Source organism: Parasteatoda tepidariorum, chromosome 4 (assembly GCF_982258835.1).
Source record: "Parasteatoda tepidariorum strain Cologne lab strain chromosome 4, Ptep-v5.0, whole genome shotgun sequence".
NCBI lineage: Eukaryota > Metazoa > Arthropoda > Arachnida > Araneae > Theridiidae > Parasteatoda > Parasteatoda tepidariorum.
Window position 1 is genome coordinate 82,047,797 of NC_141758.1, and position 16,251 is coordinate 82,064,047.

The 16,251-nt window shown below is 28.3% G+C and overlaps 1 protein-coding gene across 4 annotated transcripts in view; it reads right to left on the reverse strand.

Annotated features, from left to right (window-relative positions):
* LOC107439403 (uncharacterized) overlaps nucleotides 1–16,251 on the reverse strand; it is an 87,059-nt gene that overhangs the window by 29,363 nt on the left and 41,445 nt on the right. Inside the window, exons 1-2 of one of the 4 annotated variants that reach the window (XM_087161475.1) lie at nucleotides 5,504–5,726; nucleotides 795–915 (exon numbers count right to left, since the gene is read on the reverse strand). In XM_087161475.1, the coding sequence (XP_087017601.1) occupies nucleotides 795–851 (57 nt within the window). In that variant the 5' untranslated portion in view covers nucleotides 852–915; nucleotides 5,504–5,726. Of the gene's footprint in view, nucleotides 1–794; nucleotides 916–1,742; nucleotides 1,784–5,452; nucleotides 5,727–16,251 lie in introns of those variants that run through there. The other 3 variants (XM_087161477.1, XM_087161474.1, XM_087161476.1) reach the window with 3 other exon arrangements.

Below are 16,251 nucleotides of genomic sequence, written 5' to 3' on the forward strand. Positions count from 1 at the left end.
ATGCCTGTCAATGAAAAGTTTAATGATATTTTTTGCCCTGAATTATCCGAGGAAGATTTATTGCATTAAAATAGCTGTAAAATTTAAACCAAAGTTACACCTTCAGAAAAAGTTGAGATTTGTGTAACTTTATTTTAAGTCTATGAATGTTTATATTTCGTTATTATAGTAATTAAATTATGAATTGCGAGCAAGAATTCTTTCTTTATGCGCCATTATACTTAAATGTTCAATTGTATTAACTCCATTTATAAAACGCCATAACAATGTAGAAAGCGCCGTTACATTGAAGAAAACACTTTACCACTAAATAGAGCCTCCACACGGTTTTTTACAAGAAGTCTGCGCAGAGTACTTAAAAAGTCAACTACTTGTGCGCATGTACCCAAATTCTATTTTAAAAATACTTGAGAGAAATTTATTATATATATTTTAGAACTGAATCTATAGTGGTTGACAAGTAAATAAAACAACCCAATTATATTCATAAATTAAACAAATGTTAAGACACATTTTTGCTACCAATTCTGATTTTTAATAGATTTTAAATTAAATGGTTCTTTCTCTACTTGGTTTGTCTTCATAGTGGTCTGATCAGACAACCTACAAAAAACCGTGTGGAGGCTTTCAGTCATAGAAGGCGTTGTTAGTACACCTATATGTTGATATGCAGGGAATTCCCCCCCCTCTCTTTTATGTGCTTTAGGTTAGGTTCATCTTGAGCAGATTCATTATCGTTACTAGGTTTACCAGTACAACGATCCTAAATTACTTAACAGTGGAAATCTACTTACTCTGTTGTTCCAAAAATGCCATTTAGGGAGAATTTGAAGAATGGCCTGACGATACATCGTATATAACTTCAGATAAATGTTCCACACAACTTCTTCACTAAACCAAGTATACACTAGTTTTCTAAATAGAAAAAAGATTTATTAGTAAGCAAACACTATGTAGAAATTACGAGACTTTATAGCCATACCTTATTAATTTGTAAAGTAAACTCTCGATCAACCAGATTATCCCGAATGATCTCAAAAAAAGTTTTCTATTAGTAAAATTGCCGCAACTACAATTTACGCCTACTTTGAATTACATTATGACAAATTATACGTGACGAATTGGAGCAGAAACAATGTATCTAATAATCTTTAAATGTATATTAGACAAAGTATTTTTTATCCGTTTCAATTAATCAAGTGTAATGTGTTTATAAAAGTGTAGGGAAGGCAGGGTTAGCCTGGCTGGTAGGGCACTGGACCTATGTCCAAGAGTTCGTGTGTTCGAACCCTGTCGGCCGAAGAAACCCCGTGTAGCAAATGGTGACTGATGTACGTTAAATCTGTCGAGTCACAAAGTTCTCCATGTTCCCAAAACAAATTAAACCTCTGGGGGTACTGATCGCGTATTGACAAAACATACAGGAGATTGTAAAAGGGTTGGCGAAAATTTCTATCGGCGTTGAAGGAGCGTCTCGCAAATCGCCAAACAGCTGTGTGCTTATGTTTTTGTTTTGTTTTTGGTATCACGTATCTATCATTCACCAAGTTATATTTGGGTGAGGCATTTCAGAGTTTCAAATAAGCTGATCTTCATTAGACTCTTCTGCATTAAATGAAATATAAAGCGTATTTTTTTGTTATAGCTCCGACATAATCGTTTGTATTTGTTAACATAACTGTGTTTATTAGCGTTTTTTAGAAGGTCGTAATAAAACTAAGATAAAAAAAATTATATATTACCTCCATAGCCCCTTCTGAATTTTCATAACTTTCATTAAATGTATTTCAGTAGTGAACTTCTTTACCTACTCATCCACTAATTAATATTAATAATTTCATAATAACCTCTAATCCTTAATAATGAAATGATTATTACAATAAAGTTTGTTTACTTAGAAGATTAAAAAAAAATTATTGTTCAGCAGTCACTTTGTTTTAATTAAACGTAATGGTTCTGCTCGATAACCATTTACAATTTTTTTTAAATTTTATTTAATTTTCGGTTATTATGGAATTCTTTAACTATTTTTCGACGTATAGATTATTTAGCAATAATGCGAAAAGCTGAATTTTATGAATGTATAATATTTATAAATGTTTAAGAGAATTTTTAGCAGCTCATTTGTACTAATTATTTTAGTTGAAATGTTCATTATACACAGTTTTATAAAAATAATCGTAAAATTCATTGAACAATTGAGTATTACATTTTAAAATGAAGTAGAATTAAGTAATCATTTCATTTTATAATTGTAAAACGGTAGATAAGCAACTTCGTTATAAAGTTTTACATGATACGAGAATATCATACTATTGCTTTATAATGAAAGAACAACATTTTAAGTTCTAAACTTTTTGTGGAAAAGAAAAAAAAAAACGAAATTTTTTTCCTGTTATCGTTGTTAGCGATTAGAGAGTGTTTTATCGTATAAATATTAAGTCAGTACTGTTCCATTTTAAATGAAAATGCATTTTGCTCCGGAAAAAAATTACTTGAATTTGTCAATAGAAATTCCTTAATTATTTCAGCAAGAACTTTTAAATTTCTAATCAAACTTTCCTTTATTATAATTTTGTGCAAATAATTATTATTAATAATATAAATAACTATTAAAAGGAATTAATTGAGAATCTTCAATTTTAATAAATTAACTGTTTACGCAATCAGATTAATAACTTTTTTCATAATTTACAAATGGAGAAAAAGTCTTTTACAGTTTAAAAGTGAAAAGAAAAATAAAGTTGAGATTAAATTTATAAAGTAAGCATAACTCGAAGGAGGTTGAAGTAAGGGCATTAAAATCAAAATTTCAAAAGAAAAAAAATCACGTTTTAGTGTACAGTGAGCAATAAACGAAAAATCTAAAACTAACTTTTGATCTAATGATCAGATGTTTACGTTCTAGGACTCAAACTTTAGATTTAGAATTTCCTTAATTCCCTATCACCATTGTAGATATTTGCTTTTCACCTAACTTGCAAAATTATAAAGTTTAGAATTCCTTACAAAATCACTCAGGCGAAGTGATTGTGTTTTATTTAAATATTATTTAGAAAGAATTTATCTAAAAGTATTTCTTTTAAAGTTTTTTATCAAACTTTTGTTTTTTATTTAACTATAGTTATTGAAAGTTAGGTTGAGGATTTTTAAGTTGAAATGAATGCCGACCTGCTTTGCATATTTCAAATATTATTTCTAAAGAAATGTATAACTTAACATTAAACACCCAGGACCTTACAATTGTAAATCAAATAATCACTACATTTATTTATTAAAAAACACTCTTATGACCTGATAATAAATTGATCTAAATCTTAAATGTAAGTTTTATAACATATAATTTATTTAAACTCAGCACATACATCTAACCTGTGTTGTCGTCAATGTCTCAATTTTAAAATATAATTTTTCTTTTATAAATTTTCTGATATTTTTATATGAAGGATAGTTTAAGTTCGAGAATTAAAAATTTGTGCCCAAAAAAGTTGTTAAAAATTATAATTATTAATAATATTTGACTACATGAAGTAATTAAAGGTTGAAATTTTTTTAAATTATGTTATTTTTTTTAATTATGTTATTTTTTAATGATGTTATTTTTTAATGATGTTATTTTTTAATTATGTTATTTTTTTAATTAAGTTATTTTTTAATTATGTTATTTTTTAATTATATTATTTTTTAATTATATTTTTAATTACCAAAGTCATATAACAGTACTTAGGAATCTATAAATTTATGTTACGTATGATAGTTGCAGAATAACCTCTACGCAATATATGTAAATAAAATATTTTTTTAAAATTGTGCATTTTCTATTAATTGCATTTATTATTCTTATATTGAAAAGGTATCAAGTTATCTATGACCTCCATAATGAATGAAGTATTTACCGACTTTTATATACATTAAGGCATTGAATCAATTTTTCACAAAGATTAAGATCTCATCTCATTGCAAAAAAAGTTATTTAATCAAATTATGCAAAAAAAGTAATTTAATATATTTTTTTTTATAAGGAATGCTTCTAGTAATGAAACAAACGCTTTCAAACTTTATTTTAAAAATATTGATTATTTCGTTTACAAAAAACTATTACTTTAAAGCGTGATAACATTTTTGAATACTCTAGTTTTTTTCTAGTAAATAATATGTCTTTATTAATTTCTAAAAAAAGAATCTTTATAAAAAAGCTTACATTATTCTTTTATAGAGAATATTGATTTAATAGAAAATATCACTAAAATAAAACAGGTTATGTTTTCTTGCAATAAAAGTTAAATAGAGTTAATTCTTCAAAATAGCGTTTCAATAAAACATAGTATTAAAATGTTATGTTATTTTTTGTGATTGGTTCAGTAGTACTGAATTATTTTTATTTCTCCGCAGACACAATTCTTGTAAAAAAAAAATTGAAAATTGAATCTGTTATATCAAAAAACTAGATCGTTTTATAAAATATAAATTATAGCGTTTAATAAAATATGAATACAGGGTATTTGTAAAGTGATCCTGACAATAAAAAGGTTATTTTCTTTTTTAATTCTCTTCTAAAAAGAATAAATGAGTTATTTTTATTTATTATGGCTAGTCGAGGAGGAGGAGAAAAAGAATATCGAATTGCACTGTTTAGGTTAATGTAATTTCGTTCTCCCACCACATTTACGCGTAATCCATCGCCAATTCAACCTGCAATCGCCGCGTTTATTATCTACGGTATGTTTTGTCAATACGCGTACTGATCCAGGAGTTTCCTTGTCTTCTGGATTGGTTCAAAATTACAAAAGCTTCGGAGTTGAACATCAGTTGTCGTAAACACAAAATTGAGTCAGCTATTCATCATTATTAAATCTAACATTATCATTAAAAAGCATTATTAAATCTCAAATTTTGTTAATTCTTATATCTTATTTAAATTGCGCTGTGTAAAAATAAATTTTATTTTAAGCTCTTGAGAAAAATAAATTTTTGCTAAATTAAATTTTATGCAATTAACAATTAATTATCTTATAAAAGTTAATTTACTAAAGTTTATTTGAATAAAATATCATTTGAGAACCAGATTCAGAGCATGTTAAGAAAAATAAAATTAGTAATCATAAATAATTTCAAGAATCAATATAAAATCATCAATGATACAATTAAAATATACCCCGAGTTGATTTCCAACACTACTTCTTTATATGACTTTCGTTACATTAATCATTTACTTTTTCAAAGTAAAATCAGTAGATAAATTATTAAGATACGCATGATTATACAAAAGATATATAAGGCAAAAATAATTTAATAATAACTGGAGTGGAGAGAGTTGATAAAAAAAATATGTGCACGTGGGGAAAAAAATGTGCACGTGGAGGAAAAAAAAAACTAATTAATTATCACGTTTTCCATTACTTGTTAGATCAAATTTAGAAAAACATTATTATTCATTAAAATTTTGAATTACCTAGGCAATTATTAAGGAAGAATTTTAAAAAAATAAATTAAAGTAATTTACATTTTGGCGTCCTCTGAAATCGCCGGTGGATCCACCGTTCACGTCCAACTGCGTGTTCACGTACAGCTCTCACTTCGGACTGCTGGGAAAAAGAGGCGGGGATTTTTCCTATGGGTAGAGCAGGCGACCTACTACAAATTGTTGATTGGTCAAACAAGTTGCTACGTCATGCTTTAGTTGTCGAACGGATGTTCAACGCTTGCATGCGTCAGAAGAGGAGAAGTTTCTCTAAAATGTAAGAGTTAATTATCCACTCCAGGCAAAAATATTCTTTCACTCCATTACTAATATAATTACAAAAAGTATGTTCTTGATTACCACATATTATTTTAAGTCTGTGAGGTTGGAAACTAGTGGCACATATGGCCGGCCGATATAACAATAGCAAATTTATATCTGGCAATTAGATACTTACACTTCATGAAGAAGATAACAGGTACCCAAACATGTGACCTAAGACGTCATTGACAGCTAATTTATAAGCAAAATGGTGTGTTAAAATTTAGCTTCTTTACATGTTAAGAATGTTAATTAACATGAAGTTAATTAAATAGAACGTCGTATTACACATCGAATTTGTTGAAATATAATTCTTTCTAGTTTACTTCTTTCACACAACTTTGAGTTATTATTTGTTTATCTATTGTATTGTAAGCGTAATATATTGTATTGTTACTTGGATGCAAAATTATTCTGTTTATGTTGTACATGGCTTTGTGTCTGTTATTGTATTATGTAAGAAATATGTAGAAAAGGAATTGAACTCTTTGTGAAAGGATATAGAATGTGTCACCTGAGAAAATCAATACTTGACGGGCATAGCTCACTCGAAATAGACTGGAAAGGACAGTTGCTAACTTAAACAAATGCCTCATTTCATTGACCAATCAGATTGAGGCACCCATGATGCGTCACTTTCCGTGCGGTCATACCATTGAACTTTGACCAATACTTATTACGATTTTTCGCAAGTGATTCGCTCTAGCCTCACTTTCTCGATTATTACAATCGACTTATCTTCCTGCACAAGTAAAATCGAAAACCTACGCTGGCATTAGACTTATCGTTGATGATGGAAAGGAAATTAATCCTCGTAAAACGGGGTAATAAACGCACACCAAACAGGTTTGGCACGGTAATTACCATGGTTTTTACCCTCTATATATAAAAAAAAAAAATTCCTCCCTGTTTTCTAAAGGGAAACATATTTCCCATCCTCAGAAAACTTTTTTATTGTTTCTGCTATATCTGTAAACATTCTAAAAGCGTGCATAAAAGTAGTACTAAAACAAGAATTCAGAGCGTAGTTAAAATATCTTTTATTAAACATTGCAGTATAATATATGATCATTTTAATAACTTAAGTTCTAAAATTTTTTGCAAGGATCAAAATTTATTTGATATTCCTAATAGAACATATTTTGTCTTTTTTAACTTTTTTTTCTGCCATAGAGCCCCTATTATTACTTCTTTATACTACTTAATATAAAAAAGTATGACAAATAATAAGATACTGTTCAAAATGCTTATATTAGATTTAGAAAAAATATGTTTGTAACAGGTTAAATATTACTAGCTTTTCGATGTTGCAAAAAAAAATTTTTCGTATGTTTAAGTGACCAATATATACTAAGCCATTGGTTCTCAACGGGGGCGGTGGAAGTATGCTGAGGGGCCGTGAACTTGTTTTGGGTGGTAGGGGGGGGCGTTGGATATGTTTTGGGCGGAATGGGGGCGATGAGCATGTTTTGTCTTTCAAATTTAATTTTAAAACTTATGAATAAAATTATTGAATTAAGATTTATTTATAAATAAAATTAATCTAAAATTAATATTAAGGAAAAAAAGATAAAATTAACATAATAAATAAGTATTATCCGATACACCGTTGTACCAGCTATAAAACGAACTTAAAAGACACCTATTCTTCGATCCAAACCAACACAGCTCAGCACATGAGTCAGTAGTTTTTGCCTCTGACTCATTCAAGCCATTTGGTGGAAATTGAAGAGCATGCGCTTTCAGTATGAATGTTTGACTGGACCCGTGTTTCTTAAGCTTCCTTGCGGTTTTTTGCCCAGTTTCGATTAGATCTCATAGTTTATTTGGCAGGTACGTGCACGAATTAGTTCTTTATCATAAATTATTTATTAATTTTGAGAAATAGTTGATTTTCTTTCATCGTCTGTATTTTGCTTACACTAACAATGTCGATTGACAAAAAGAAGTGTCATCAATTCAGTGCCACGTGCTTGAAGTTAGGATTTGTACAATCACTATTGAACTCCCAATTACCCATGTGTTTACTTTGTAATAAAGTTTTATCTAATGAGGTAATGAAATCATACCGTTAGCAGCAGCATTTGCAAAAAACTTATAGATTTGTCATTTTTCTCAAACACATCTTGTTTCACGTTTCTGAAGACATCTTCGGTCTCAGGGTTACTAGCAACCTCATCACAAAAATGCGACGATGGTTTGATAGCTTCTTATAATATATAAAAATTTATTGCTAAATCTGGGAAAGCTCATACCATAGAAGTAGAGTTGATACTACCGGTTGTCAAGGAAGTTTAAGAAACTGTTTTACACCAGCCAGCGGCATCCAGTGCAATAAAAAAACATCTCATAAGCAACGATTCAGTACGGTGACGAAATGATGAGATGGCCGAAGACGTTCAAATTTCTTTATGCAAATTTTTGATATCCATCGAATATTCCCTTCAAATTGATGAATCAACCTTGCCAGGTAATGTAGGCTTTACTACAGGCATAGGTCCGGTTTGTAAAGGTAGGAAACATTATTCAAGATATGCTTTTTGCAAGAAGCTTGATTATATAGATATCAAAGGTAAATCTATTTTTAATCGTGTCAGGGGTGTTTCACCGAATATCTCTGCTTCCCCCTTTTCATGGGCATGGGGATGATCAATCACAATACTCTCAACTAAGTCTAGGTTTTATTACCTACTAGATTGGCACTCTTTTTCGCCCCATTATATGCCAAATGATGATCGCCAAAGAGGTAAGTTTATAGGAAGGAATGGCTCTTTCGTAAAACACAACCGGTATATTTGCTTGTAGTCGTCTGCTGCCGAAGTACCAGGAAAATGTGTATATGATTCTCGAGAACTCTCATATTCTGAGGAAAAAAAGATCACAAGCTACGTTACTGAGACGTTTGCTTTATTAATGCATTTGCTGATAATTTCAATGGTTAAAACAAAAACTAAATCTCAAAACTTTCTTTTAAAGTTTGTATCGTGAGCCCTTTTTACTTTATTTATTAATTTATTTTATAATTAATTTATTTTATTATATTTGGTTTTGTTTGTTTATTACTTTAAAAAATAAGTTTCTATTTCTAAAATGACATTAAAAAAGGTTATATTAGGTATAACAAGTTTTTATTTCTAAAATGACATTAAAAAAGGTTATATTAGGTATAACAAGTTTTTATTTCTAAAATGACATTAAAAAAGGTTATATTAGGTATAATAAGTTTTTATTTCTAAAATGACATTAAAAAAGGTTATATCCTAAAAACAAGATATTACGCTGATCAAGGGTCCTCTCCATCCGATTTGATTGATTTTTGTTTCTTGACACGAAAGTTTATTTTTTTATTTTAAGTAAAGACCATTCACTTTATAACTTCTTTGCAGACATCTTTGTTTCTGAAGAACTATAATTATTCTCCTGCTTCATTTTGTGCCGGTAAAGAGCTTCCTAACCCGAATTAGCACACGATATGAAATAAAGTATTCTATATTTTTTATTCGATTTATTTTTATACGATTCTAAATAGAAATATTATTTAATGTGAGTAAACATCTTGGCCTAGCCATTAAAAAAAGCATCAAAAATAGACTTGTTTGAAATTATAACAATTTTAAGCAATATTAATTAAAAGCAATATTATTTGAATAATATTGCTTTTAAGCGTATTCAATGTCGCAGTTGATTATTGTTAGAAATATAAAATAACTAGGAGGCTCCGCCCCCTGCTCGCTAACGCTCACCAACCTCCGAGAATTGCTACGCTATCCTATGTGGTTCACGCCGTGAACCATGGCTCGCTGCGCTCGCTCGCCAATGAACACAATGGTCTAGCACAAAGACATAGTATATTATCATCAAAGACATAGTATTTTATCATCAAAGACATAGTATTTTATCATCAAAGACATAGTATTTTATCATCAAAGGCATAGTATTTTATCATCAAAGACGTAGTATTGTACTTATGTAGAAGAATTCTATCAATGTTCTTATTGGCTTTTAAAAAAGTATATTAGCTATTTAGATTGTACATGGTGAAAAAATCAAAACATTAGCTAAATGAGAAACATATTAGCAAAATAAATTATCAAATATTGCAGTTACTCACCTAAATTCAACTAAATGTGTATAATAAATTAGTTAATGCTAGAAATTCTGAAAGTTTTAGAAAAAAATTTTATTATTTAAAAATATAAACTTTAAACCCTAACTTTTCCTTGTGAGATAGTAACCCTCAAAAAGTCTTTCATTTTCAAGAACACAAAAAATTGTTTTATCGCCAAATGAAATATATTTTGGTGATCAGCATTATTGAAATCAATTTCTATATTAATTAACATTTGCGATAAAGTACATAACATTTTAGAACAAAATAAGGATGTTTTACACACAATAAATTAAAATGCATGGCTGTTAGCATTACCCGAGAAATACCACGTGGAGGTCGCCATGCTGCATTTCTAATCGGGGAGTTCTGATTTTGGCAGTTCCCCTTGCCTACTGCCATTAGAAGTTTCAATTAAATTTTTTCCAAAAAACATTTTCTTTCTGCAAAGCTCTAAGAAATTAACACTAAGCATTTAGAATTTCTTTGAAAACGCAATTATAGATTTGGCATCTTGGAACAATTATTGAAAGGCTGTCAAATGACTTAACTCTTGACAGGCCAACATAAAGTTGTCCATGACTATAAACTTGTTTAGTCAATACTAAACAGATTTTCTCAAAAGTCTGACCTTCTGACTTATTTATAGTCACGGAGAAGGCCGGCCTAATTAATTCCTAATTGAGTTTAAATTAAATATTATCATGTTTACCTGAATCTGAAATGAATCTGAATTGAACAACCTGATAATGCTCACTCTGGTTATTGTTTCCGTTTTTAAAAGCGCTATATGTTGAGCCAGTTTAAATTAAATATTATCATGTTTTTAGGGCATAAATCTAAATTGAACAACCTGATAATGCTCACTCTGGTTATTGTTTCCGTTTTTAAAAGCTCTATATGTTGAGCCACCTCATGTGACATTTGCCATGTGACATTTTTAACAGCAATCATTGGTCGATTTTCTGACGTTGCCATTCGGGGAGTTGTAATGAGGCTTTTTTTTGGTGCCGTGTAAGAGAAATATATATATAGATTACAAAATTTTTTTATCAGACTCTAATACTTTCACTTCAGATAACTCAAAAAGGAAATTGATTTAACTCTGTTAAAATGGTGAAGGAGGAATTATGGAAAACTGATTTAATTATTCATAGTTGCAATTTAAAGTTTTCCACACATGAAAATCTTAGTCTAAGTGTAATAGAAAGAACAATTTGTCTATTTAGAATAAAATATTATTCCTTATTAAAAATTAAAGAAAGCTGATATTTAATAAAAAATAATTAATTTCTGCTAGTTTCTGACTGTAAGCAATCTGAACAATCAATAAAATAAAATTCTCACGATATAATAAATTACCCAAAAGAGCTCAAAACGAATAGTCATGACTAGGACTGGGCGATATTAGAAATTATATATCGTGATGCATCGTCAGTTTTGCATCGCGATATAGTATTTTTGTATTTTGTATCGCGATATAGTATTATTTAATTTCATTTACTTGTAAGGCACAGAAAATCAGATTTCTATCAAAACTCCAGGCTCAAATTGATTTAAATCAATTTATAAATTTGAAGATATATATGTTTTGCTAAAAAAGATATTAAATAAATTGACTACAATGTACAAATCTTGCTTAAAATATTTATTGAAAAAATGTGTGTAGATACAATATTTGCACCTCTTTATCGTTTATAAGGTATAAGCCAGGGATGGCGAACCAATGGCACGCGTGCCATTCATGACACGCGACGCAATATTTTGGGCACGCCACCCATCACAAAGTTCACTATGAAGCATATTAACAATTAAATTAAAATTCACAAAAAAAATTATTAACAAAAAAATTAACATTTTATGCCAAAAAAAAACTCAATTAATTACCATAAAAAACAAGCTAACAATAAATAACTAGCAAAAAAGTTTAACAGTCCTGCTGAAACTAACATACAATCTAATATAAGTTATTTGTCATCTGATTTGCTACAACAGAAGTCACACTGATGTTACTTTAAGTTGAATTATGCGTATAACTGAGACATTGCAAAATTTTTTCTCTCTCCATGGTATCTAAAGAGTTTTGCCAATAATCACGAAATCAAAATTATTTGATGGTACGTCTATGACCACATTAAACAATTTTTTTAGAAAAAATGGCACGCTGGTGCAAAAGGGTTCGCCACCCCTGGTATAAGCAGTCTTAATTTAAGTTAGATACTTTACTAAGCTTTTAACTAGAAATCAAAGAAAGTTTAAAACGATAGGTTTATGAATTTATTCGGAAATCAATTAGTTTAAGTGAATAAAATTTTGAAAAAAAAAAGTTTGAAGCTATAAAAAATAATTTTACTAAATGAGCCATAGCCAATTGAGCGAAATTGAAACTTCATATGAAATTTTTATTTTGAAATAAAAATATATCAACATTTCCGAATGTTTAAATGATAAAAGATGCTCTGTTTTTTCGAACATTACCCCCAGTACTAAACACCCTCTCTGTCGCTTTTTGAAACATCACTAATTTTTATGTACTATTATTATTTCACATAAATAATTAAGTTCGTTTGACTAGAGCAAGGTTCGAGTTTTAAACTAAAAAGTAAACATAAGTTTTGTTATAATTTCTCAAAATTTTCTCTCCTTGAAAGATTTATCAGTTTAAAAATAAGAAGGGAATTTTATAAATATATCTAGTTAAAATTATTGAAAGAAAATTTAGAAAATTTAAAAAAAAGCTTGTTAAAAAATTCATTATACGCTTAGAACAAAGTGTTAAAAACTTTGTTTATTTTTAAAAAAAAGCGTTTTTTACAAATCAATGTCTCCTTGTACTATTTTGCATAAATAATTACATAATTATTAAGTTCGATCGTAATCTTCAAATTCTAAATGAAAAAGTTTGCTACATTTTTGCTACAAGTTTTGCTACATTTTCTAAAAATGATCACGAAAATAACGAAAGATTTCTTAATTTAAAAATAAATCAAATTGAAATTTATCAATATATTTACCCAACAGTATAGAAAGAAAATTAAAAAAAATAAGTTCTTTAAAAAATATTTGTATGTTTAAAACAAAGTGCTAAATAAAGTTAAAAAAAACGCTTTCAAAACACCATTTTTTTATTATTATTATTTCACATAAATAATTGAATCAAATTGAATAATGACCGAATTATGAACGAAAAACAAAGTAAAGTTTAATTTCTTAAAAATAAAAACAAAAGAATTGTGATATTTGATAATATATTTTAATTAACTAATAATATTAAAAGAAAATTTTAAAAAAAATTATCATACTCTCTAATAAAGTGCTAAATGATTAAATTATATAAGTATAATATTTTATACATATGTTAGCATATTTAGTACTACTTACTTAAGCCTTCATAAAATAACCTTTGGATAAACGAATATTATAATTCAATGCAATTTTTTTTATTTCATTTAAAATGTTCTCGAGATATTTTAAAATACGCATAAAGTTAAAGTACGTACAAGAGTCCAACCATATTTACGAGATAGCGATTACCTCCTTCTTTTAGGGATATCAAAAATCGAAATCCGTCAAAGAAAATGTATGTTCATTTAGAGAAAAAATGTTTTTGTGCTTGGTTTAGAAACTTAAAATATCGTCTACCCTTATTAATTAGCAAATTTGAGCTCACCCTTCAACCGAGCCATTTAGGTTGAGTCTTAAAATATTAAGATCCGACTATTCGACCAAAAGTAATTCCGGGTGGTTCGTTTTATTATGCACTGCACATATGCATATTTATTTTTATATATATGTATTTAAATATAAATGTATTCTTAAAACTTAAAATAGACGAGCAGTTTTTTAAAAATAATTCCCGTGATCTCCACTGGCTACGCTCATGACTAACACAACAGAATTGTTTAGATTTTTAAAGGACCGTTTGCACTGAATGTGATTTTTTTCAGATGCGACAGAAATCCTCAAAACTCACTAATCACGTTGCCGCTCGCGTGTAAAAGTGCATCCAGTGAGGATGGCGTTGTAACGAATAGTAAGGATACTTTTAAGAATTTTAATTAAAGATAGATAAAATTCGTAAATTAATTTTCCTGCTGGATGTGAATAATTAAACATTTAGTTTTAAAATCGTTATAATTAAAAATGCACATAAAGGACAAATTTTTTTAAACAAAATATAAGCCATGCAACCGTAAATTTGTTAAATTTATATACGTTATATTATATTTGTTAAATTTTTATATATATATATATATATATATATATATATATATATATATAATAATTTAGTCCGCGTAAGACTATCTACCTTGCTAATGAATTGCCCACTATCAATAAATGCTCTTCATTTTGTTTTGCTTTAACAAGGAAAAAAGATAAAATAACTTATAATTTATGTAAATATTTAACCATTGCTGCCTTTGTGAATGTCTTTTTTTTTTTAAAGAAAACAATCATATTTTGCCTTACACGTAAAGGGAAACCACGAAAATATCATTCAGATTGCTTGACGCTTAAAGAGTTCCTGCGAAATGCTCAGTAATCGTAACGAATTTTATGCAATAAATCATTTTTTCAGCGTCTTTGACAGACAGCCAATTATTTCGGTGAAAATAACGAGATGCTCTTCATATTTTTTTGTAATTTTAAATTCATCCCAAAAATCAAAGTAACGCACAATTTAAATATCGGAGTAAAACAATGTTTATAAAAGTTACAAAAATAATTTATTTTAACCAAGATTAAGTTGAAATTAAAATAATCAAATTTTGCGTTACACGCAAAGGAAAACCGCGAAATTGTTCTTCGGATTGCTTGGCGGTAATAGGATTTCAAATAAATGTTCATCCTTATCTCAATGAAATAATTTTTTATAAGCAACCATTTTTGATTATTATTTAGGCCTAGCCGTTGTGGCTCAGAAGATCAGGAGTCTCCTTGAGGTCAGGCTAACCGTGGGAGGTTTTCGTGGTTTTCCTCTCCATGTAACGCAAATGCTGGTTAGTTCCATCAAGAAGTCCTCCACGAAGGCAAATTTCTTTCAATACCTGAACCAGGACTATCCTTGTCTTCTGGATTGGATTTAAAATTGAATTTACGGAGTTGAACATCAGTAGGAGTAAACACAAAATTAGGTCGGCTGTTCGACGACGGTTATAAAATTATGAAACAGATATTGTATCAATTTATTGAATATAAACGAAAAGCTCTTCTTTTTAACTCAACCAGTAAAACAAAATAAGCTACAATTTAAGTATCGAAATACAATTATATACTTATGAAAGCTATAAAAACAATCTATTTTAAATAAAATTAAATTATCAAATTTTGCGTAACATGCTAAAGAAAACTACAAAAATGTTTTCAGATTGTTTTTATCGGTAATAGGCATTCCAGCCAAATATTCATTATCTAAAAGAAGTTATTTTTAAATAATCAAGTTTTTTTTTCTTCCCATCCTTAATAGATGGTTTATCATCTTTGTGAATATAAGGAAACGTCATTATTTTTAATTCAACCCAGAAATCAAAATTACTCATAAGTTACTTGGAGTACAATCATAATCATTAAAGTTATAAGAATAACTTATTTCAATTAAGACTAAATAAAAATAATCAAATTTTGCGTTACATGCAAGGAAAAACCACAAAAAAGTGTTTTAGATTCCTGAACGGTAATAAGATTCTAGCTAAATGTTCTTTATCGCAATGAAATTATTTTTTTAACCATTAATTTTTTTGATCATCCTTGACAGACAAATTGTCATCTTAATGAATGTTGTGAGACACTTTTCTTATATTTTTAACTTTTAACACGACCCAAAAATCAAAGTAACTTGCAGTTTAAGTATCAGAGTAATATAAAAGCTATTGTAGTAACCTATGTATTATGACCTATATATAACCTATATATTAACCTATATATAATAGGATTTCTTCTCAGTGTTTATTATAGCAATGAAATTATTTTTTAATAATCAATATTTTTTTTTATCATCCTGGATATATAGTCTATCATCTTAGTAAATGTTGTGAAATGCTCTTCTTATTTTTGTACTTTTTTCACTTTTTTGTACACAACGCAGATAACAAAATAACTTGTAATTGAAACAGAGGAGTAAAATCACATTTTGAAAGACTTTTTGAAAGAAAATAATTAGAATTTCCATTAAGCATAAATGAAAACCAGAAAAACGCTTTTTACAAACTAATTGAACGCTAACAGATAATAATGAGACTATATATCAGAAATTATTATCATTTTCCAATTTCTTGTGCTTTATATGAAAATTAATGTTTTGGGCAGCTGAGATTGCTCACTAAAATGTTCATTATTTTATTTATTTAATTTAATTTATTTA